Source organism: Chiloscyllium punctatum, chromosome 24 (assembly GCF_047496795.1).
Source record: "Chiloscyllium punctatum isolate Juve2018m chromosome 24, sChiPun1.3, whole genome shotgun sequence".
NCBI classification, from domain to species: Eukaryota; Metazoa; Chordata; class Chondrichthyes; order Orectolobiformes; family Hemiscylliidae; genus Chiloscyllium; species Chiloscyllium punctatum.
The window spans coordinates 62,442,891-62,468,572 of record NC_092762.1 but is presented as its reverse complement, the minus strand read 5'-3'; the positions used below and the strand labels follow the sequence as shown (position 1 = coordinate 62,468,572).

The 25,682-nt window shown below is 41.5% G+C and overlaps 1 protein-coding gene across 4 annotated transcripts in view; it reads left to right on the top strand.

Moving 5' to 3' along the window:
* acsbg2 (acyl-CoA synthetase bubblegum family member 2) overlaps positions 1-25,682 on the top strand; it is a 57,430-nt gene that overhangs the window by 14,854 nt on the left and 16,894 nt on the right. For all 4 annotated transcript variants that reach the window (XM_072594013.1, XM_072594016.1, XM_072594014.1 and 1 more), the window contains 7 exons: positions 5,161-5,273; positions 10,060-10,328; positions 12,788-12,876; positions 18,196-18,316; positions 19,429-19,509; positions 22,638-22,787; positions 25,468-25,644. In XM_072594013.1, the coding sequence (XP_072450114.1) occupies positions 5,161-5,273; positions 10,060-10,328; positions 12,788-12,876; positions 18,196-18,316; positions 19,429-19,509; positions 22,638-22,787; positions 25,468-25,644 (1,000 nt within the window). The remainder of the gene's footprint in view (positions 1-5,160; positions 5,274-10,059; positions 10,329-12,787; positions 12,877-18,195; positions 18,317-19,428; positions 19,510-22,637; positions 22,788-25,467; positions 25,645-25,682) is intronic.

The window sequence follows — 25,682 nt, the reverse complement described above, 5'->3', positions numbered from 1 at the left end:
TCTAGTAATATGGACAATAGTGTTTTGTTTTCTGTGTGGTTTACCTTGTTTATCTGGTTTTGCTATTTTAATATGTGGGAGTCCTTTTTTCAATTCCCTTCTTTCTCCTCTCCATTGTCTTTTTTCTATTATTCCCTTTTTTCTTTTCTCTTTCTTGGTCAGGGGTGGGGTTTGGGTTTTTTTTTTAAATCCGTACTGATCGGGGCCAAAGTATGGCTGAGACAGGTTGAATGCCCACTTCTAATTTTCTTATTATAAAACACATGGTTTTTTTTCTTACTTTGTTTTACCTGAGTTTGCGGTGTGACATCAGCTAGAAGGAGCCAAGGAGGGGTTAGTGGGTAGTCTGAATGCCCAGTATGGGTAAGGGGGAAAGTCTCCTCTTATTTGTTTTATGTATTAGTTCATTGTAGAAGTAGTTTTTAAATGTTTTGCTTTGGTAATTTTTGTAGTTGTATTTTCTAGTTTATACAAATCTTTTACTGTTTTTGCTCGGTGTGTTAGGAGTGGGGCTTTTCCCTTCGGGGTTATGGGGTGTCTCAGACAGCTGTGGATAATTGTTCATTTAAATGATGCACCTGGAATATTGAGGGGAGTCATCCACCGGTTAAGAGAAATAAGATACTTTCAAGCCTTAGAAAAGAAAAGGTCGATGTAGCCCTGTTACAAGAAACATATTTAGGCAATAAGGAGCATTTTAAGTTAAGCGGGGAGGGTGGCTAGGTGTTTTTCTCCTCCTTTTAATTCTAAAAGCAGAGGAGTAGCTGTACTCATCCAGAAGAATCTCCCGTTTCAGCTGTTAGACCAAATTAATGCCAAATATAAATGGTTTGTGATCCTCAAAGCTTTAATACATGGAGAGGAGTACAGGATTTTGAATGTAAATTGTGCCCTGGCACACCCCCCTCAAATTTGTAACGGATGCACTTTCCTTTGAGCGTGCCATACTATTATGGGGGGGAGGGAGGGAGGGAGGGAGGGAGAGAGAGAAGAGACTTTTTAGTCAGCTTATGGACCCCGAGGTAGACAGGATGTCCAGGGGTCTCGCGGGCATATCCTCGCAATCCAGACAACTGGTGCACGTGTGGAGATGTCTTCACCCCGACGGTAGGGACTTTACCTTGTTCTCCAACCCACATAAGTGCCACACTAGGGTTCACATATATTTTGCTCCACTGGTCTTTTTGGATTTGGTGATGTCCTATAGAATTGGGAATGTAGCCATTTCTGTTTATGCGGCAGTGTATCTGGAGGTTAAAGCCAGAACCAATGGGATAGACTTGCAGCATTGGTGTATGGTGGATCTTTTCCTCCTGAAGGATGGTAAGGTTACTGAGTATTTTTTGCGGGAATTTAAAATCTTTTGGTACATTAATTCGGGTACGGCCAGTAACCCATCGGTTCTGTGAGAGAATGCCAAAGCTGATGCAAGGGGTTTGATTATTTCTTACTCGGCGACCCGGAAGTGGCAGAGAGGAAAGCAGCAGCGTAAGTTTGTGGCCCGGTTGAAGGCAGCCGAGATGGCATACATTAATAGGCTGCCTGTGACCAAGTTGCAGTGGGTTACAGCCCTCAGGGCTGCTCTGAACTCTGCACTCACCCAGACAGCAAAGAGGGAGATCTCCTTTGCGAAACAGAAGTTATTAGAGTACGGTGATAAGCCGGGTAGATAACTGGCCAGGAAGGAGAGTGTCCCCCAATCTATCACATCCATCAGGGAGTGTGCTGGTTCTCTCACTTGTGATTCCAAAAAGATTAACACGACATTTAGGAAATTCTATTGAATTGTTCTGGTCGGAGGGCTGTGAGGACAGGCTGACGAAGATGGAGTCCTTTCTTAAGACCGTGGACCTCCCAGGTGTAACTTCAGAGCAAGTATCTCCTCTGACAATCAAAGATTCAGGAGGTGGTGAGGTAGCTCCAGAGCAATAAAGCACCTGGCCCAGATGGATTTCAGAGCAAGTTTTATAAGGACTTTATAAACCTATTGGCCAGGCTAATATTGGACATGTAGAATTATTCATACAGTGAGGATTGCCTCCCTTTCTCTGAGAGAAGCTAATGTCTACATTATTCTCAACAGAGGGAAAACCCCAGAGGATTGTGCTCTGTGCAGGCCCTTATCGCAATTAAATGTGGATTTTAAAATTTTGTCAAAAATGCTGGCGTTGAGGTTGGAGAAGGTATTACCCTCCATTGTAAAGGAGACCAGACAGGTTTTATTAAGGGTCGCAAGTCCTCTAACAAGAATAGAAGAGTCCTACATATGGTCCAGGTATGCCAGCAAGGGTCAATTCCAGGCTTGGTAACCTCCCTGGATGCAGAGGAGAGCGTTTGGTCGGGTGGAGTGGCCATACTTCTCTTATGTCCTGGAACGGTTTGGTCTTGGGGGGGTTCTTCGCCAGGTGGGTGGCAGTATTGTATAGCGACCCCAATCCTAAGGGACCCCAATACAGTTGCTCCAGCGGTGGAATCAGGGGGGCATAAAATCACCCTTTTTGCAGATGATGTTCTTCTTTTTCCAATTAACCTGCCAATATCTGTGCCCCACATAATACAAGTGGTAAGTTTGTTCGGTTCTTTCTCTGGGTATAAAGTCAATGTTATGAAGTTGGAGGCCATGCCTGTTGGGGATTTTGTCAGAGTACCTGATCTTGGGGGTAGAATCCGATTCCCTTTCAGTTGGCCACAGGGAGGTTTCCTGTATTTAGACATTTTTATTGCTCTGGCCTTTGATCAATTATACAAAGCTGATTTTGTGCAGCTGCTAAAGAAGATAAAACCGGACCTTCAGCATTGTTCCGATTTCTTGGTTGGGTAGAATGGTTCTGGTTGAAATGAATGTTCTTCCTAGTTTATTATACCCCATGCAAATGTTCCCTTTGCTGCCTAGACAAGCACTATGGAGGCTTAACAGATGGCTCAGCTCTTTCATCTGGCGCCACAGGCGGCCTCTTATTAAGCTTGCTAAATTGCAGCTCCTGCAGGGGATGGGGGGTGTGGACTTTCCAGATGTTTAAGAAATATCCATTAAGTTCCTTATTATCCAATGTGACTGGCCTTGCCAGGACCGGAGGTCAATTTGGCTGGACGTTGAGCCCTCCCAGGCAAAATGCCTCCTCATTAATTTATTGTTTATGGACAAGATGAGGACTGACCTGGAGCACTGCAGAAGACCAATTGTCTTTAACACAGTTAAAGCATGGAGAATGATGTGACAAAGCTAGGGCAATTTATAAAAAACTTCCCTTTTTACTCGCCAAGATTCCAGCTGGGATCAATGGATTCTGGATTTAGGCTCTGGGAGTTGAGGAGTTTCCTGTTTGGGAGATTTATTTGAGGGGGAGGTCATAATGTCTTTCGATAAGCTGAGCTAGGAACGTGAACTGTCTAGGAGGGACCTCTTTAGTTATTTTCAGATTTGGGACTTTATGCAAAAAAAGACTACAGTATTGGTTAATCCCTATAAGTCTGATCTGGAGAGGAGAGTACTTGGGCCCACAGGTGCGCTCTTGATCTGTACCCTCTACCGTTTACTAGGAGGTAGTGTCACATAGGACATTGAACGGTTGTGTGGGATCTGGACTCAGGAATTGGGAGTGGAGATCTCGTTAGAGGCACGGCAGGATATTTGGGAGAACGTGAGGAAGATTTCGATTTGTAATAAGATGTAGGCTGTGCAATTGAAGGTTCTCCACAGGGCTTATTTTGCACCGGAACGGCTTGCGAAACCTAAGGAAGGAGCGTCTCCAATGTGTCCCAAATGTAAAACAGATATTTCATTGCTTGTGGTCATGCCACAAGCTTCATTAGATATTGGGGTGTATAGTGAGTATTTTGGAAGGGGTCTTGGGAACAGAGGTCAAGGTAGTTCCGGTGCCCTTCCTCTTGGGCCTGCCGAATCTCCCCTCTTTAGATGCGCATGGAAAGAACCTGTTTTAATACCCTTTTCATATTGTGCGAGGAAGAATATTCTGATGAGCTGGATATTGGAAAATCCCCCAGGACTTTCGGGCTGGTGTAGGTTAACTATGGAGCACATCCCCCTGTACTTCCTTACAAATATGGGGCACCAGAAAACTGAACTCTTCTGGCAGCCCTTTTTGAACTATATGGACGCAGGCTTGTCAACTATATTGGTCAGAGCCTGTGTGTAATCGCGAGAGCTGTGTCTGGCAGGCCAGGGGCCCCTGGGAGGTAGAATCCCAAATGCCAACTGAAGCTCCCATTAATGGGCAGCTTTGGTGGGGTTGCGCTGGGTGTTGTAACTTAATTTAATTTGCCTTGGTTCAGTCCGATTTTAATTTAGTTTATGTTGTTTAATTATTTATTGAATTGTAGTATGGATAGATTTTTTTTTAAATTGTTTTTCTTTTAAACTCTTGTGGAGTAGAGTGGTAGTTTGTTTATTATATTATAACAGATTGTTATGCTATTTTGTAGTTTTATAATTTTTTTCAATATTTTTTCAATAAAAATATGTATATAAAAGAAATTAAATTCAGTGTTTGGAATACTGTGTTCAGTTCTGGACACTGTGTATATTTCAGGTAGGATATACTGGCCATGGAGGGGGTATAGCGCTGATTTACCAGAATGATCCTAGGACTGAGAGGGGTAATGGATGAGGATAGGTTACATAGTTGAGGCTTGTGTTCACTCAGAAGTGTTTAAAATGATTGGATTGGACACGTAGAGGGAAGCTATTTCCTCTGGTGGGTAACTTGAGGATGAGGGGGCTACACCTTTTTAAAATTAGAGTATAGCCATTTTGTGGAGTTGGGGCTGATATTAGAAAATTATACAAAGCATAGTGGAAATGGGGAACTGTTCCCTTCCCACTGTGCTACACACACACATACCTGTTGCAGCTGGTGGTCAAATGGAAATTTTAAACTGAGGTTTTATTTTGGTTAGCAGGGATGTTAAAGCTACTGCATTAAGATATAGGTTAGGCATGATGGGAAAGGCTTTTCCTGTTTCTGTGGTTCCAGATAAATTTAGGTGGCACTGACCAAGAAAATTGATTGACCAGTTCAACCGAATACCTTCAGAAATATAAATTGAAACTGTAGATACCATTTTGCAATAATTTGGAAGGATGTGAATCTATTAAATTTCAATATAATGTGTACTCATGACTTCTGTTGTCACTTACAGCACAGAGACCGCTCATGGTGCAGTCACAGTGGATTGTGGTTCTACACAAGAAGTAGATGTCGATAAATTGGACCTTGATAAAATGCCAGAAAAGGAAGAAGTTTCTGATAAAAGTAAGTGTGCTCCTACATTAGAAAGATTCGGTGACTGCTGTAGTACCTTTTGTATCTTGTTAATGTATATTTAATGTAATGTCATTTGCACTCCTGGGTTTACTAGATCACAATATTAAACCACAAGACTTGGATTTGATGAGTAACCTATTCATTATTCTTGCTTTTGGTTTTTTCCAAAACAACAGATCCCAGAGTAGAATGTGTCCTTGGGGCAGTTAATTATTTCAGTGCATTGAATCATCTCACCATATGATCTTCCTTGACAGACTGCTGAGCTTGTGTGTTTCTCCTTTTTTCATCCAGAGAATTAACTGGAAAGATGGAAAATGTTCGGTCTGATTAATTGGTCACCAGGGATAGGGTACATTCAGGGCCCAACAGCTAGGACCTGGGGTGGATCAGGAGGAGGGATAGCTATTTTCAGGCTGGGGCCTGGGTCAGTGGATCCTGTGATTTCTGTCTCTGGTGGGAACATCCTGCCTCCCATCCTGTCAGGTACGGTAGCGCCTCGACTTACGAACTTAATCCGTTCCAAGACCCGGTTCGCGAACTGAAAAGTTCATGACCTGAATAAATTTTTCCCATTGTTCGGATAGTATAAGAATGCTTGGACATAGCAACGAACGCTGTTCACAGCGCATGCGCCAAAGACTAACTGATGAGATCACGCGGGGCCCAAGAGCTTTTGTGTTCAACAAGCGCGTAGCAAAGCAGAACAATGAAACCACGTGGTTGCACACGGGCTTTTTGCATTTGTACCTTCGTTCGTACCTTGAATTTTGTACGTACATTGAAGCAAAATTTTATGTACAATCCTGTTCGTAAACCAACTTGTTCGTGAACGGGGTCATTCATATGTCAAGGCACTACTGTATAAGCTGCAGCAGAATGTGTCCGCACTGAGGCAGACATGAATTATTGGCCATCTTCTGGATGAGAGGTTACATTGGGCTCCCGTCTCAATGTCAAAGACCTTGCTGAATCTTTTGGGGAAATAAAATAAAAATATATATCTATATTGTTTTTCCATGACCACTGCACAAGTCAGTGATTTATAACCAACACAGTAAATTTGAAGTGTGACCACTGTGTTTTAGCTGAAGAACAGGAAGGATTTCTTCTGCACGCCATGTAATGTCAACAAAACAGTAGTGTGGCTTTTCCACTGGAGATCATGATATATGTCAGAACCATTTCACACTTGAATATTTCCAACTTCCATTTGGAGGTGTTTCTCATGTTCTAATTTCAAGCTATTGACGTAAAGATCTCAATGGCAATATTAATGCAGTGTTACGCATCCATAGCTACTGTGACTAATAATTAGTTAAACAACAAAAATCAGGGTCAGGGTTCATGTTCCTGTAGCTGCTGCAATTATCTAAGTTGTTTTAAATTCCCTTTTAAGTGAATCCAAACATTGTCCTGTTGAGCAAAGAAGGGCACCTCAGTGACTTAAACTTACTGTTAGTCTGAGGTCTTTTCAAGGACAAGTAAAAGCAGTCAATTGAAGCCAACTGTTAAATGAAACAAGAGAATTCAGTCCGTTGGTTGAAGATTAGTTCAATTCCTGGCAACCACACTTCCCTTCACAATACTGGAGGGTGTTGAGTGAGAACTTGATTGTAATCGTTTACATGGATCAGGCTGACTTGTAGGTGTCTTCCATCTGGGTTTATGTCAATGGGTTTCCAGGCAAATGTAAACATATTTTGTTTCATTTTTAATTAACTCATTCATGTGATTATGTCATTTGTGCAAAGCCAAGCTTACTCATGACATTCTTGGGGCAGGTTATTGATAGCTGGCATGTTGCTTAATTATTATTTCCTGAATCTTTTGATGGGTGTAAGTTAGTAGGTGATACTCCCTAAGTAATGTGGGACCACTACATTTCACTTCAAAAGTAATTGAGTGGAAATGAAATAGTTTGGATGTGAAAACATGGAAGTGCTTTAGAAATGCAACAGAAGTCTTTCTATTGCCTTAAAGGTTAAAAGTTATTTGTTTCTACAGTGACAAATGATTGTGTTCAATGAGGCAAGCATTGTTTATATGGGAAAGTGGTGGGCATTTGAACTCCTCCTAGTTTCAGCAATAAGTAATTCTGGGTCAGAAAGGAAGATCCACATTTTAGAACCCGATTCTTCTGTTTTGCCCCAAAGGTGAACTTTAATTGAACATTAGAACTGAAGACCAATGCATTGAAATTACTTTTTCCATTTCATTGCACACCAGCCTCCTGTTTTCACAAGCATGGAAAATTTGCTTTTAAGTTGAAGAAAGTGGGTCTTTTGAGACCAGAAATGTAAATCCTTTGTACTGTCACTGCATATCAACAAACAACACTGGGACTGTTTACATTGCGTGCAGTGAAGACTGTGTACTGGGGATCTTTCAAGTTGCTGAGTCTGGGGAATTAAGGGAATGGATGTGGATAATTATTATCTCAGGCTCCCACCCTGAATGTGTGGGATTTTATAGAGCAGTTTGTACAGTTGGTGCATTTTCACTCCTCACCTTGCTGGGTAGCAGCCAAACGTCTAACTGCACTTTGGCCTTGCCTTGTGCTTGAACATTGAGTGAGTGATGAAAACACAACATATGTTTTCTTTGTCAGATGCCCATATTGGGGAAAGTTTTCAGCTTGAGTCAATATTAGCTGTTTGGTTAATGCTCAGTGATAGTTTGGAGAATAGTTAATAGGTTATTATGAAGTGGCCTGTATTGATTTGACAGGAAGGAGTAGTTGGTACACAACAAGCATTTAATTTATGCTCCACTCAAGCTACATGAAGAGAAGGATAGAAAATAATTTTTGTAATTGACTTTATCATGATCAAATCATTTTTTTTTTGCTTTTTATTCATTAATGGAGTGTGGATGTCACTGCCAACTCTGATTGTCCTCGAGTACAAATGGTTTGTTTTGTGTGCAGGTTTATGGTTTTTTAAAAACCTGCTAGTTTCACTCACCACCTCCTGCCTGCTTTAAATTTTTAGGGAAGGGAACATGGAGCATTTGATGGATTAAACTTAATGCTTCTAGCTGTGGCCCATAGAAAAGCCAGAGGCAACTCCCCTGAAACCAGGTTCAGGAACCTTGGTAGCATTAACCCCCAGATTGGCACTTGGTTCCAGGACTTCTGCCCAAGCCTCCAAAAGATGCCAGCCAATCAGAGGGCTGGCAGTTCTTCAGCCCCACTTGCAGCAGAGTGGAGAGCGAAGGAATGTAGGTAAATTAGTTTGATTTCGCCAAGACCTAGTGAAATGGGTTGGCCAGTATATTTCTCAGGAGGGGGATCACTTTCAATAGGGGGTGGGAGGGGGCATGGTGTATTTTCCACAGATGGCCTAATGGCCACCCCACCAACCCCAAACGAAGATAGCCTCCTCACATGACATAAGGTGGCACGCAGCTGATAGAAATCCTGTTAAGTAAGGGGTTGGAATGTTTTTGAGTCAGGCAGGATTCACTTTTGTAATCAGATAACCCACAATCTTATTGAATGGGGTAGCAAGCTTCAGGGGTAGAATGATCGACCCCTCTGATTCACATTTTAGAATACCAGTCGATCCGCTATAACGTGCGTTTCGTCAACGCAAGTTCGCTGTAACGTGATTGACGAATTGGGGACAGTATTTCTAAAGTACAAATTTTTTAAATGTACATTTGACTATAATGCGATTACATAGCCAACATTTTAAGCGTTGTTTCTAAAACATGATTTTTCTATAATGTGGGATTGCACAAGAACGCAACCATTACGTTATAGAAGGACTACCTGTACCCTCTTGCATCCCTCCTGATTGTGCAGCTTCATCTCCCTTGCCTCCCAACCTTCTCTTTCAATGCAGCAGTGTTTTGGGGCGGGTTAGATTTCAAATCCCCCTGATTAGAGTGTTGATATCTAACCTGTTTGAGCTAGGCAAGAATCATGCTTCCCCAGATACGTGCACACTGTGATGGTTTGGTACACAAAACAAACCATTTGTACTCGAGGACAATCTGAGTTGGAGAAAAAAAAAGATAGTCTTTATGGTCACAGTTAAAACTAATTCTAAACTGACTTTTGCTTGGAAATTTCAACCAGGAGAAATTACGAAATAAATGTCATAGAAATGTGAAATGTCATTTTAGTACATTAATCGGAGTGTGAGATTTATCATATTGCCTTGTCACCTTTTGATGCATTACCTTTGCTCGATGGCTTATCACAGCCAATACAACCAAGACTGGAATCTTGATTTTCACACACATTCCACTCAGCTCATCTGGTTCACCCTCTCAGTAATTGTGTGCATCCTCTGATTCCAAAGAGTTTGTTACATCTCCTCCAGACAGAGGAGCATTCCATTGTTGGATTTCATTGTCCATCTGTCATCATTCTTGGTTTAATTGTATTTGTCATTTATGTTCCTTTATTACTAAAGTCATGTTTTAACTTTAAAATGTGCTCCCGACTAATATAAATGTATCAGGAAATCATATGAATGAATACAAAGCCACCTTTTGTGGTTCTGTTACAAGCTAGTCCTCAGAATATTGCTGCTGGTGCAGAATTTGGTTGGGTATGGTGTTTGTTGAAACCGGATGTGTGAAATGTTGGAGTACAATCTCATGTCTATGTACATTTATTTCCTGAACTTTGCAAAGACTAGTCTGCTTCTCAGTGCAAATGCTTCAGCATAATCTCTCAACTGATGTGAACAGGTCTTGATGACTTACAGCCAGTGGAAGCGAAGTCATATCACTAAAACATGCTTGTTGTAATCCCCTGTAGGAGATGGACTACAGATAGTTACACGGAGTTTAGGCTCAACTGGTGCAGATTTTTGTACCACCAGGAAGGATGGTGAGGTCAAGCTGAGGATGGATGATTCCGATGCTCCAGGACAGCCACTGATGACTGTCCACCAGATGTTCACTGAGTCCGTTAGGAAGTACGGGGACTACATCGCTCTTGCATCAAAGCATGGTGAAAACTGGATGAAGCTAACATATAAGCAGTACTATAATGAATGTAGAGGTGCTGCAAAAAGCTTTCTGAAGGTAGACAGCACTAATATTTTCTGCATGTACAAACCCTGCTAGTTCAGTGTATATTATCGCTTTTTTAATTATATGGAAAATTAATGGTTAAAAATCTAATCTAATTCATGAATCCAGCTGTTAAATGGCCATACCAAGATAAGCAAAGTTTACGATGTGGCAATGTATATTTTTCTTCAGGTTACATGCTTCGAATTCATAGCAGCTGCAGGTGGCAGTCACATGCCCCCACACAGTTCAATAGTGGCTGCTTACTTCTGGTTCACCCCAAGTCCCAAGGCTGGACATATGGAAGAGACCAGTTAATGCAGCGAGTGAGAGTGTTCTTATTCTGACTTCATTTCTAAAATCATTTTCCTAACGTTTAGGGGCCATTTTTATTTCTCTCTCTCTCTCTCTCTCTCTCTCTCTCTCTCTCTCTCTCTCTCTCTCTCTCTCTCTCTCTCTCTCTCTCTCTCTCTCTCTCTCTCTCTCTCTCTCTATGGGGCTGAAAAATGTATTTGACTGGTGGCTGAGCAAATTCAAGACAATGTACCCATCAGATCATGCAGGTTGCAATACCACTCTAGTGCAACTTGGGAGCCTTTTCTGTAACTGGATGAGGGAATTCAATGTCGCAAGTGTGGTGCTGGAAAAGCACAGCAGGTCAGCATCCGAGGAGCAGGAGAATCAACATTTCGGGCAAAAGTCCTTCGTCAGCAATGAAGCTATGAGCCAAGGGGGTGGAGAGATAAATGGGAGGAAGGTGGGGCTAGGGCGAAGGTAGCTGAGAGTGCGAGAGAGGAGAGTGGAGCAGATAGGTGGGAAGGAAGACTGACAGGTAGGGCAGGTCATGAGGGCGGTGATGTGTTGGAAGATTGGAACTGGGATAAGGTGGGGGGAGGGGAAACAAAGAAACTGGTGAAATCCACATTATTCCTCTGTGGTTGGAGGGTCCTGAGGTGGCATTCTTCCTCCAGGAATCAGGTGATTAAGGTTTGGCGGTGCAGGCAGCCCAGGACCTGCATGTCCTTGGCAGAATGGGCGGGGGAGTTTAGGTGTTCGGCCACAGGGCAGTGGGATTGGTTGTTGTGGGTGTCCTGGAAATGTTCTCTGAAACGCTCTGCAAGTAGGCGCCTGTCTCCCCAATGAGGTAAAAACAATGACTGCTGATGCTGGAAACCAGATTCTGGATTAGTGGTGCTGGAAGAGCACAGCAGTTCAAGCAGCATCCAAGTAGCTTTGGAATCGACGTTTCGGGCAAAAGCCTTCCATCACGGGCTTTTGCCCAAAATGTCGATTTCGAAGCTACTTAGATGCTGCCTGAACTGCTGTGCTCTTCCAGCACCACTAATCCAGAGCCTGTCTCCCCAATGTAGAGGAGATCACATCAGAAGCAATGGATACAGTAAATGATACATGTGGAAGTGCAAGTAAAGATCTGATGTATGTGGAAGGCACATTTGGGGCCTTGGACGGGGGCGGGGGGAGGGGAAGGTGTGGGGGCAGGTTTTACAATTCTTTTTCTTCTGCTTCTCGGATGCTGCCTGACTTGCTTTGCTTTTCCAGCACCACAGTCTCGACTCTGATCTCCAGCATCTGCAGTTCTCACTTTCTCCTAGGAGATTCAATATTGAAATTTGAGTATGCTCATTTTAATTCAATTTCAAGAGCTAACGAAAGGTCCTGACCAATTTTAGCATTGTCCCGACCATCTTTGCAGATCACAGGCAAGTTTCTGCCTTTCTTATTTTCTTCTCCTAGCTCCCAATTATACCTGTAACATTGATCCCAGTTTGTTTTCCTGAATAGCATTCACATTCCCATTCTCAGCCCCCTAACTCCACCTGAATTGCCTGTTTCAGGTTCCAGAGGTTGTAAGTGGTTTGCTACTTGTTTGATGAAAAAAACATTGTACAGGACCTTTCCAGTTCTAGGTACCTTTTTTTAATCAACCTGTTCATATAAACTATGATGCATCTCTGGAGTAAGTGGGAGTTGAACCCAGACCTTCATAGTTCAGAGGTAGGAACACTATGATTTCACCCTGAAAGACCTCGTTTCCCAAATTTTATATCCACAAGTGTTCAGTTGTGGGCAAGAACATTTTATTTGCCCTAACCAAATCACCCATGGTATCTTTTTCATAAATTAACCACCAATAGGGAACTTCATCACTTCTTCTCTAGTTTACAATGAAGTCTCTACCTGCATCCACTCGACATCCCAAATCAATCAACAGCTTATTTCTGTCCAGCTCAGCAACCCAAAACTATTGCATGGAGTGTTATGGAGATCCAAACTTGCTACAGTGATTAAATTGTGTTGGGTAGTCTAACTGCTTTTAAAATTGAAGTAATGTTTGCTTATTGTGAAAACAACTTATTTCTTGTGTGTTTTACGGACTGCAATGTGTTTATTTGTACGTGAAGTACCTTCGTGAAGACTGTATTATGTTTAATATCTGTATTTATTTACAGCTTGGACTCCAACGTTTCCACGGTGTTGGAATCCTGGGTTTCAATTCTCCAGAGTGGTTCATTGCAGATATCGGAGCAATCTTGGCAGGGTATGGCTTGGTTGATTGATTAGACTGGGTTAGCAGAAATTGTAGTCTTGTATGAGAATCACTTTGTTGCTGCAGACAATGTAGCTCTCTTCCAATTTGCCTTTCGTTTGCACTAAAAAGAACAACCAGTCATTTCAATGTGGCTTCCCTCCGATACCTATCCAAATGTCCATCTTGCATGTATGAATCTTAATACTAAGTGTAAGCAAACCTTTTCAAACCCATTTTGACCTTTTCATTGATAGTTAACACACATTAACTTCAGTTGCTGTTCGGCTATCACAGATTTCTTACAATGGAGAAAAAGGGCATTCAGACAATTTTCTCTGCACTGGTTCTCTTGGAATGATCATTTTTACTTAATATCATTCTCCAGGTTATCCCCCGAAGATCAATCCCTTTCAAATAAAAGTGTAACTCCCTTCTGAATGCTTCTACCACAGTCTTGGACCGTCCATTCCAGAATTTTAAGCTCTTACTCACAGCAAGTAGTTTTCTTTAGGCTTCTTTCATTAATTATTTTGAAACTGTGCCCTCTTGTTCTCAATCCTTTAACAAGAGGAAACTGTTTCTCCCTGTCGACCCCATTCAGGCTCCTTGTTGTTTTGAATATCCCTATCAATCTCCTCTCCGTCTTTGGGAGGTACAGGGGCTGAGTGGTTAGCACTGCTGCCTCACAGCACCAGAGATCCAGGTTCGATTCCACCTTCTGGCAACAGTCTGCATGAAGTTTGCGCATTGTCCCAGAGTCTCTATGGGTTTCCTCCCACAGTCCAAAGATGTGCAGGTTAGGTGGATTGGCCATACTAAATTGCCCATTATGGCCAGGCTGGGTGGGTCAGCCATTGGGAAAATGAAGGGTTATGGGAATGGGTCTGAGTGTGATGCTTTTCAGACATTTAGTGACTCGATGGGCTGAGTGGTCTGCTTCCACACTGTGTAGATTCTATGATTCTCTTCAAGGAAACCTTCGCAATCCACCTCCATAACTGAATTCCTCTTCCCTGGTATGATTCTGACAAATCTGTCTTCTGCACCCTTGCCAACACCTTCACATCCATCCTCCAGTGTGATGTCTACAACCTTTTCGATTTCGAATGTACTACATAAAGCTACTGTATGTCATTCCCAGATCATTTTAAAGTGGATATCATTATCATCTAATCAACAATCCAGAAGAAGATCCCTATTTGCTTCCTGTTTCTAAATTGACATTGTTGATCCCTATGTTTAATTAGATTGGCCAAGTCTTCAAAGGGGGCTGTGGTGGCCGGATCAGACACGAGATCTGGCAAGGCCCAATCCCAAGGAGCAGTTCACTGGATCTTTGAGAGGTTGTTACATACCTCTTGAGCAGGTGGGACTTGAATTGGATTCTCCTAGCTCAAAGATTTGGACACAACCACTATGCCACATGAGCCCCCATCACTGGATCTTTTGTGCTTGTGTCAACTGGTGTGGCAAATTGCAAGTAAACGGGTGTTACTGGCCCGATTTACCTCAGTAATATTGAGCTTCCAATCTTGCAATAGCAGCTGGACATCCAGCGTTCCCTACATCCCTGTCGCTATACCTTCAGACCTGAGGACCAATGACTGGGGTGATGGAACTTGTGCACCTCCTCAGCAGACCCAGCTCTCCATGACAGCCCGATGGTCACACCTGCAGCCTCTGGGCGATGAAGGCCTCCCATGTACCTGTCTGCCAGAGGCAATGGTGAGATGGAAGAGGGGGTGAACCTTGGTAAGAGGTGTGATGCTTTGGCAGACAAAGTGTGGCACTTGCCCTTGGCGAACAGAGAAGGTCATTGACGTTCTTAGGACACTGCGGGTTATGCCTTCTCGCTGTTGAGATGGCATTGACCTGGATAGTGACCTTGGACCAGGCTGCCAGGGGGTCAGGTGGTGTGGCCTCCACTGCCAGCCCTTTGGAAAGTGAACTCTCCCGTATCCCTCCCTTCACCAGGAGCTCCTGGTCCCTGTCAAAGAATTGCTGCACCATCTTCCCCTCCTGTGACACATTCAGTTCCCATCCTTGCCCAAGAAGGACAGCTTCAGAATGCTGGTGCACAGGGGCTTTTTAAAAATGGGCTGGTTGCCAGGGTTACTAGTCTTTTGGCAGATATTTGGTGAGTAGCTTGAGAATATGAAGGATGCTGTAGAGCTAGGGTAAGGAGTCGATGAGATGAGTTTAGTAAGATACAGTGAAAAATATCATAAGGTAAGAAATACAATCGGTCATTCAGCCTATCAAGCATGCCCCAGTGATCTATAAAGTCATGGTGATCTGCCCCAGACACCAACTCCTCTTTTGTGCTAACTTTTCATTGCCCTCCGCTCTCTAAAAGTCCATCCCCTCTTTTGTGATCTACCCTGCACAGCTCTTGAATGGAGTCTCACAGCAACAGTTCCATCAAAAACTCACCCTAAGCCAAAGAAAATGCAAGATTCAGTCACTTATATTTTAGTCTTATTGTATATAAACTGAACAAACTGTTAATTATGGTGAAGAAAGTTCCAAAAATATTTCACTCATCTGAGCCAAATTTTAAAAGTTAACCAGTAGCTACATGGAAAATAAATTCACGAGCCTAACTGTAGTCAGATCTTTGTGTTTAAACAAAAGTAAACAGCAAAATGTTGTGTACGGCATTGACTCTGACTCTGAGTCCAATACCCTTTTGAGTTTCTTTCTTGTGAGTCATAGTCTACGGATGTGCCTCATGCATGTATAAACATTAATTAAAAATGTTTGCTGATAAAAGTATGTTGGTGCTGCTTCTCGCAGCTGCTGAGGGTTCCACGGCACAACATTTCTTTCCTCTGGGTACATGAATGTAATAAAACGTCTGAAGTACTTTCATTCCAGCCTGCTTTTATCACATTCTGGAAGGCACTAAATTGCACCCTTTGCCAAAAGTCTGATGAGCAAACATCCTCTTCTCCTACTCGTTCCTCTTCTTTTATATCCCTTTTCCTTTCTTTGTTTCTTTTCTCCTTTTTCTTTTGTCCTTTATTCTCTCACTGTCTTCCCATTTTTTTTCTTGTTTCTCCCTCCTCCAACATTTTCTGTTGTCCTTCCCTTACCCTTTTCTGTCTGCTCGTTCTCTCTCACTCACTCACTCACTCACTCACTCACTCATCCCAACTAGCATCTGTCTCCCTTCTGTCTGTTCTTTAATTTTCTTTTCTTCATTCTCATTCATTCTCTATTTGTAATATACCTAGAGATGTGAGATTCCACTGATGACTATGACAATTGATGTATAAATAGCAACCGTTTCAGAGCTTGTACTTCCTGGCATGTCCTGTTTACATACTCTCCCAAGTCTCCACAAGAACAGCAGGTTAAATGTCATGGTGAACACGTAAAAGAAAATGCCTAATAACCCCACACTATTACCGTTCACCATAAACAATATATTCATTCAGCAACTAACAGTCCATTACAGTTCTGACCTTGATAATGTTTGGGATTAACTTTAAAAGTAACTTGGGACAATAATAAGAAGTTGTAAAAGAGGTGTGTGTGTTCGTGAGTGTGTTCACGGGCAAAGTTTGAAAATAAAAGGACTGCAAATAAATTACAAAACCAAACCATGAACAAGTAGGAAAACAAATCACAAAGGATCCTCTGGACACAAGTTTTACAAAGATAAAGATGTTAAGGATAGGGCCACAAATAAGGACTGAGCAATATAAATGCACAGCTTACTATAAAGAAATGACAGAAGTACCAAAGAACCATCTTGTCTTTGTTGTTGCTAATAAAGGAATAGGCATTTCATCGAAGGATGATTTTAAAAGGAATATCAGTGGAGTAGTGACAGAAAGTTTGTAAATTGATTTTTATCAAAACTGAAAGAAGGCACAATCCCAGATCCAAATAGTATGCAGATTAATGTATATTTGAAGAAATTAGGAAGAGGATAACAAAGGTATTTGTCGAAGTCCAGAGAATGCCAGAGGACTGGCAAACAGCCCAATATAAAGGTGGGGACTAAAGATTAGTCACCCTAACAGTAGTAAGAAAGATACTGCAGTGTATATGGAAAGAAGTGATTCTTTCTAGAGAAGATTTTTTTAAAAATTCGCATGGGCAAAAACTAAAATAGGACAATGCTGATAATCTCATAATTTGGAGATGCCGGAGTTGGATTAAGGTGTACAAAGTTTAAAAATCACACAATACCAGGTTATAGTCCAATAGGTTTGTTTGGAAGCACTAGCTTTCGGAGTGCTAGCTTTCATCAGGTGATTGTGGATGACAGTTGTATACTCCACAACGACCTGATGAAGGAGCATCACTCCGAAAGCTAGTGTGCTTCCAGTTAAACCTGTTGGACTATAACCTGTCGTTGTGTGATAATCTTCTAGCTAAATTTTCAAAAGGCTTTGTGAAAATACCATTCTATCTTGTATCTCATGGTCGGCTCAAAACAAAAGTAAGGGCATTTGCTGTCATTGAACAAATATTTGAAAAGCGAGTAAATTGACTAAGAACTGGAATGCAGTGTAAAAGTAAAAAATAATGTGGAGGAAGGTAGGTGATGGTGTTCCAAAAAGTCAGTACAGGAATCATTGTAATTATTCATTTATATTAATGACCTCAAGTGGAAGTAAATAACTCTCAAAATTTGCATATGATAAATTGGGAATCCAGTTAGCTTTGAAGAAGAAACACAAGAAATAATTAGAAAACATGCTGACTAGGCAGTACTTAGCAAATGCATTTGAATGTAATTCAAGCTATATAAGCTGACCTTCATAGCTTTGAAAAATCCTTCCTAGTGCAGAGTTAGCATAAAATGAGCATATAACTGAGAATATGAACCAGTTGATCCTTAGACCTGCTGCTGATTCTCTCTATCTTGTGCCCTTCATTTATTTAAATGGTCTCAGAGTTGCAGGGGCTGAAAATGTGTTGATGGAAAAGCGCAGCAGGTCAGGCAGCATCCAAGGAACAGGAGAATCGACATTTCGGGCATAAGCCCTTCTTCAGGAATGAGAAGCAGGTCATTCCTGAAGAAGGGCTTATGCCCGAAACGTCGATTCTCCTGTTCCTTGGATGCTGCCTGACCTGCTGCGCTTTTCCAGTAATGCATTTTCAGCTCTGATCTCCAGCAGCTGCAGTCCTCACTTTCTCCAGAGTTGCAGGTCCCCATTTCTCTGTCAATTATTCAGTACAAGTGATTGCAGTCATTCTGATGAAATTTATCTGATCTTCTGGGATGAGGTGGGGGAGTGGCCACTGAAACAGTTGCTGATTTTCTGAGCCTTGCATTTCTAAAGATTTTCTTTTCTCTTTTTTTTCATACAGTGGATTGGCCGTTGGAATCTACACTACAAATTCTCCTGAAGCCTGTCAATACGTAGCAAGTGATAGTGAAGCTAATGTCTTGGTCGTGGAGAACAACAAGCAACTACAGAAGATCTTGCAGGTTTGTGGGCTATTCATTAAATTGTTCAGTGAATTAAGTTTTGTTATAAAAGGAAAAAACATATATTCTTACATGAATTTGTAATTATTTCCTGTGTGTAACATTTATGCTTTTGTTCTTTTAAACCAAATATGTTTAAAAGATTAATCAATGCTAGCGATATCGTGCATACAACTATTCTGATCAGTGCACCGCATTACTTGAGAATGCCATGTAAATTTTACATTCTACCATTTTGTATCAACCTCTCTATTTGTGCTCATGCTCTCTCTCATGTTTACCTTTGTTGTAGTTATCCGATGCCTTTTATTTTCTATTCTTACTACTTTACACTCCTTTAGATTAGATTACTTAGTGTGGAAACAGGCCCTTCGGCCCAACAAGTCCACACCGACCACCGAAGCGCAACCCACCTAGACCCACTCCCCTACATTTATCCCTTCACCTAACACTAGGGGCAATTTAGCATGGCCAATTCACCTAACCTGCACATTTTTGGACTGTGGGAGGAAACCCATGCAGACACGGGAGAATGTGCAAACTCCACACAGTCAGTCGCCTGAGGCGGGAATTGAACCCGGGTCTAACTGCTGTGCCACCGTGCCTCCCAGCTATGGAGAGCTGTAACACACTAGCGGGCATTTGGCCTGTCTGTTCCAAGCCAGTAGTTTTCCCCACTCATCCAACTCTTCTCTTCTGGACAAACATCAAACCCTTTTCAATCTTTTCAATAATCAAACTTTTCTTTTGAAAGTGATATATTATTTTCACAGTGATTTGTGACCGAATATTCCAAAGTACCTGCTGTGTGTAGAATTTTATTTCTAATCTTTCTTGATTCTTTCCATAATTACCTCAAACATTTTTTTCTTACAATTTAGCTAGCTGTTGAGATTGTGGTCTCTCAAGTTGAAATCTCCTCGTATTATTGATCATTTATTAAGAAAATTATGTATGTCTATGAAATAATTGAGATTTTGCATTCTAATATCAAACCTAGCTGGTCAGAGACCTTTTGCCCTTTGATGGAATATGATCGCATACATATTTTGTGTATATGTTTGTACTCTTTGGGTCTTGCACGCAGGTAATACGTAACTCTTTATTTTCAGATTCAGGATCAGCTTCCACACTTAAAAGCAATTGTACAGTACAAGGACGAACTGAAGGAGAAGAGACCAAATCTTTACACTGTAAGTATATCCAAGATTGAGACAAAGAAACTTTGCTACTTATTTATCCCAATCCAGTGCTGAATTCAAATAATTGAAGCAGTTTATTCTTATTATGTAACGCAGCAAAAATGTTTTAAACAATGTTGGCCTCAAAATCTCTGGCATTTATAACTAGCTGCTTGGCAGCATAACGTTCCCCTACAAGTAACTAACAATCATACTTTGCATTCTCTGCGTATTTCACCTACCAGACAGAGGATCGTCAGTGAACAAAGAAAGGTTTGAAGCAATGTGACCCATACTGAGATAAAGTCAGCAACATTACATTAAACAGAATTGATTGGGTATTTATAAATGGAGAATTTAGAAGGAAACAAGTTGAAGAGTTGGAATTGATAACTGCCTGGTCATATTTAAAGGCACCTCTTGTGCTGTCATTTTGATGGTTACGGCGAGCACTTCAGGTTGCTCCATGGAAATGTTCTCCTGTCCTGGTCTGGTGTTGCTGTCCAATTCTGAATAATGTTGCTCCGACTTTACATGAAATCAAATCTCCTATTTGGGAGCTCATGTGACGTGCGTGGGACATCTTTTCAGTTTATGGCTGAACAGAGCACTATGATTGCTGATTTGTGTGCCTACCTTGCCTACCTTGATCATTTTTATTTGTGTTGTCATCCAGCATTTCTATTGTGTATGAATTGTTGTACAGTAAAATTATAAAACATGCAAAGTTTTACAGTTGGGAGTTGTATACTATCATGTTACTGGTGTAGCTAAACGACAAGGGAGCCAATATCATTGAAATGTGATTGTGGACACTACTGAATTGTTGCCTGTTATAAATGAGGGAGTGTCAGATTGGCATGAGGGACTACATTACAGTGACATTTTTAAGGTTGTGTCTATGATTATGAAGAGAGCAATAAGCTCAGTATTGCAGGGGATTTTAAAAAAAAACTTTGTCAAAGCGCTTATCAGGACAATTCAGATGAATGCTAAGTGAAAGGGAAAACTTTATACTGTATGAAGTATAAAGTGCTGATTGGTTAGCAAGTGGACGCGGGTAAAGTTGTTGGCTTGGAAAATATGTCTCAATCATGATTGATCGTTAACTGCTGGCTTTGTTTAATTTTTAAACCAGGCAAGTTGACTCTGGTCGAGCTAATATAGCCTAAGGAGTTAAACAGCAAATGGCTGTCACCTACTTTGTTGAGTTCAAATAGGTGCAGTGCATGTAAATATTTTCCTGTCTGCAAAGTGCAGGCTCCATGTCTTAATATATGTAGCTTCCAGTACATACAAGTGCACTATACAATGAGCCTGACTGACAATTCTCAATGGTTTGTCAGTGTAATTCTTCACACACACTGACAAATTTACCTCGTGAGTGCAAGACAAAGACCGTCAACAAAGCGTGCCTCTTGTTCAGCAGTACGCAGGATTATACTACCAAATAACCATTTACAATACAAGTATTTAACCTTGGAACAGTAGAGTTTGAAGGATTAGGACTCAGAGCAGTGGGGCTTGAAGGACAGCATGTAGATCAAGTTTAAGATATCTGTTAACAAAGTGCAGAATAAGTGAAGGGTAATGGGGGGGGGGGGGGGAAAAGGGCAGCAATGGAAGTAAGCCAGAGGGAAAGGATTAAAAACAGCATTTATTTCTAGCTTATAAATTATTGATTAACATTGCCAACCAAGTCAAATGGAAAATCAAAGTAATGAATGTATCAGAAAAAAAACTGTTTGGGAAAACTAAATAGAAAATGAGGTTCGGAAAGCCTGTTTGTTTTTTGAAAAATATAAAGAATTCCTAAATCTACCTGTTGTGAATATATATAGAAAAGCTGTTGGAACTTTCCAAAGGTAACACAATAACAAGCATAAAGCATTGATACCTGACTTTATTTTCAGTGTTTATTGAGGAGATTACAGGCTGTGTGGAAATTGAATTTCTTTGTAGGGAGTTAGGGTGCTGGGAGGGGCAATGGAGGAAATGAGAATTGAATTGGAAGTTTCAGAAAAGGTTAGTAACTGATGGTCTAAGGAGACTGATAGACCACAAGGTACAAGTAAATTCAATACAGGAATGTTTCGAAAAAAAAAACAAATGGCATGATGGCTCAGTGGTTAACATTTCTGCCTTGCAGCACTAGAGATCCAGGTTCAGTTCCAGCCCTCGGTGAATGTCCATGCGGAGTTTGATTGTTCTCCCCATGTCTGCATGGGTTTCCTCTGGATGCTCTGGTTTCCTCCCACAGTCCAAAGATGTGCAGGTTAGATGGATTGGCTGTTAAATTGCCTGTTGTGTCCAGACATGTGTTGGTTAGTTAAGTGGATTAGCTGTGGAAAATGCAGGGTTACAGGGATAAGGGTAGAGGGGTGAGTCTGGGTGTAGTGCTCTTCAGAGAGACGATATGGGCTTGCTGGGGCAAATGGCCTGTTTCTACACGCTGGGGATTCTACAATTTTCTGGTCTGTGAACAACTATATTTAAGGAATCTCTGGAAATTAGACTGGTGTCTAAGATTTGGACAGTAGCTCATGGAACCCCAGTTTTTACAAACTAACATAACACTGCACCCTATGACCTGCTCTGGATGAAGTATTACAGGACATTCTGAAAAGGAAAGTGAAATGCCTATACAGATTTGGCACAGTCACAGGAAGCCAACTTGGGCTTAATGTGTGTGACCAATTTTACTGGAGTGTTTTTAGATGAGATTCCCTACAGTGTGGAAACAGGCCATTTGGCCAAATCAGTCCACACAGACCCTCTGAAGATAAAACCCATCCAGACCCATTCCCTTACAATTATCCCTGACTAATGGATATAACGTTATGGGCGATTTAGCATGGCCAATTCATCTGATCTGCATATCTTTGAACTGTGGAAGGAAACCGGAGCACCTGGAGGAAACCCATGCAGACACGGGGGGTGGGTGTGGGGGGGGGGAGCAAAATGTGCAAACTCCACACACAATGGCCTGAGGGAGGAATTGACCCCCCAGGTCCCTAGCAGCAGTGCTAACCACTGAGCCGCCTCTTTTCTTCCCCCAGTGTAGAGTATTCTCAAGAAGTGGAATTGTATTCAACTTTGGATGATTTCTCTGATAATGTACTTTCTTGTATCTCAAATAGTGGGCAGAGTTTATGCAGCTTGGGAAGGATGTGCCAGATTCACAACTCGATGAGATCATCGCTTCCCAGAAACCAAATCAGTGTTGCACACTCATTTATACTTCGGGGACCACTGGAACGCCAAAGGGAGTCATGCTGAGCCACGATAATGTAAGTGTTGTCCTGTTAATATGTTGCAGCTTGGTCACGTTTAATGTCATGGCCTTTTAAGGCTTTTTAAGGAAAGTAAAATTATTTCAGTTCTTAATTCAGCCTGAAATCGATTAGGGGCTGAAGATGCATTAGTGGGTCCCAATCCACAGTTGTGAGGACATGACAGTCAGAATCTACCCAGAGGAACTTTATTTTTTTGAGCAAGTGCTTGGTTAAGTGGCTGCCTTTAGAAGCTCCATTCAATAAATGCTCCCCTACCTCAGCAATGAGAGGTTGGAGCTGCTGATGCAGCTTGCAAAGCGAGAGAGAGGGAGGACACTTTTTGGTGGTGCACTTCTGATTATAATTTTAAGATTTTTGTGTTTCATAAACTGGCCTCCAGGCTGTCATTGTGGTGGCCCCACTGCTTTTGGGTGGGAAGTAGTCACTGGCCCAAAACCTCAGCATTGAAAATGAGGTTGGACTTCAGAGGGAGATCGTAGCTTGTCACACTGAAGTGTGGAGGGAGGATGCTTACTAGCTGGGGATTGAAAACCACATCAGGCTGAATCCAGGACTGCTGTCATTCAAACCTCTCTTCAACCTGACTGAGTTATCTGAGTGAGAAAAGAAAGCTTTACTATTCAAAACTGCTTAAATTGAATTGTAGTCAAATACATAATTACAAAATTCAAAATTCTGCTGTATTTATAGCTATCTTATATTTCGTGTTCACCATTCTCTGAATTGATCCATTATAAGCTTTGCTGTGACATTGATACTGCATTTTAAAAAATCCATTCACAGGGCACCTAACTGGATGTTATTGTGCACGTACTGCATTTATATAGAAACACAGTACAAGTATGGGAACTCCCTTCACCTCCACGTAACACACCATTTCTAACATGGAAAGATCTTCACTGTTTCTTCAAAGTTTTTGGGTGAAAATTCTTCATAATCCTGACTCCACAACACACATTCTAAATGTTTAACTTGCCTATTTTAAACAGCCTATAGTGATGCTTTTTTAAATTTAAAAAATTGTAAAACTTAAAGCCAACTTTTTTTTTAAATCCTCAAGCCACATTGCAGGTCCTTTCAAAGACTACAGATTAAGCCCCTTCCATGGGATGCACATTCCATCCATTTGTACCTGTAAACATGACCCTACAACTAGTCCAGAAACATGATATGCATATTTAACCAGCCTGTTTCCTCTGGTGGGCAAAAAAATTTGCTTGCCCTTTTTACAGACTTACCTAAAAACTTCAATGAGTGGGATTTGGGCACCAAACGCGTTCCAAAATCCGTTCAGATTTCAATCACCAGGAAAGCGTAAAATGTATGGCCAGCAGTAGAAAAACTCGTCCATTCATGTTTTTAATACTGCTACTTGTTTAGAAGGGAAAAGCTACCCTGACGCTTTTACTGACTTTGAATACTTTCACATCCTCTAAGCTAGAAACCCAAAATTCTTTATTGGTGCTCTTTCCATTGAAGCTAAATACTAACTCATTCTCGTTTTGACATTATAGGCAGTTGGGAGGGGGCGGGTTGGGGGTTGGTTAGTTCAGTTATAGAACCCCTACAACCCACACAGGATATTTATCCCAACAAGTCCACACTGACCCTTTGAAGAGTATCCTACGCAGACCCATTCCCCGACCCGATTACTTTACACTCCCCTATTACCAAATCCAGGCAACACTATGGGCAATTTAGCATGGCCGATTCACCTAACCTTCACATCTTTGGACTGTGGGAAGAAACCAGAGCACCTGGAGGAAACCCAGGCAGACACTGGGAGAATGTGCAAACTCCACACAGACAGTTGCCCAAGGCTGGAATCAAACCTGGGTCCTTGGTGCTGAGAGGTAGCAATACTAACCACTGAGCCACCGTGCCGCCCAGTTAACTGAATGGTTACTTAGTGATGAAAAGTAATACATGGGTTCAGTTCCTGCACCAGCTGAGGTTGCCGTGAAGACTCTCCTTCTGAACCTTTCCATTTGCATGAGATATGGTGGCCTTCAGTTATCTCTCTAATGAGAGAGCAGCCCCCTATGGTCCATTAGAACTATAGTGACTTTACACTTACCTTTTATTAAAGATAATAAATTCTGTCTTCCTGAGCCAGAGGAAGGAAAACTACCACTGAACCACAATAGCCTCGAGTTAATTGTTGTATTCTGTCTGAAGAATTGTATTTATATGGGAGGAATTGGAGCATTCGGTTTTCTGGCTACATATGAAAGGTTTTTAAAAAAAAATTTCAAGCGTTATAATTGATACAACAATCTTGGAAAGATAGCTAGATAAAGATTTTCTATTGTATTTACAAATATATGTATAGTAACTTGCCACACATGTACACAGCGTTCCTCAAGTACCCATTTCTCCAGGCTCAAGAGAAAGCAGTTACCAGAGAAAATGTTCAGCAAATCCTGTCAGTTTGAAACTTCAAATACTAAGGGAAACAGGATAGAAATCTTAGATGAAGTGGTGAATGTGTACTGCATTTCTACCAAGGGAATACCATAGTCATAAAAACCACAGCCATTTAAAATGATGGTCACCTCAGGATCATGCTCACCTCATGGTGAGAGAGGTGGGCAAGAGTGAAAACTGTGTATCATGTTTAAGTCAGTCATTTTCTGGATATGAAACCATTACAATGCTTCTTTTATAACTACAGCTAACATGGACAGCTTATGCAGCAGGAAATATGGTGCAACTGCGACCAGCTACTGAAAGCCAAGAAGCTATTGTGAGCTACCTGCCACTAAGTCATATTGCTGCACAAATGATCGATATCTGGCTGTCCATAATGTTTGGAGGCACCACTTATTTTGCACAACCTGATGCACTGAAGGTAAAATATAATGCAATGTGAAATTTTAATAGTTAAAT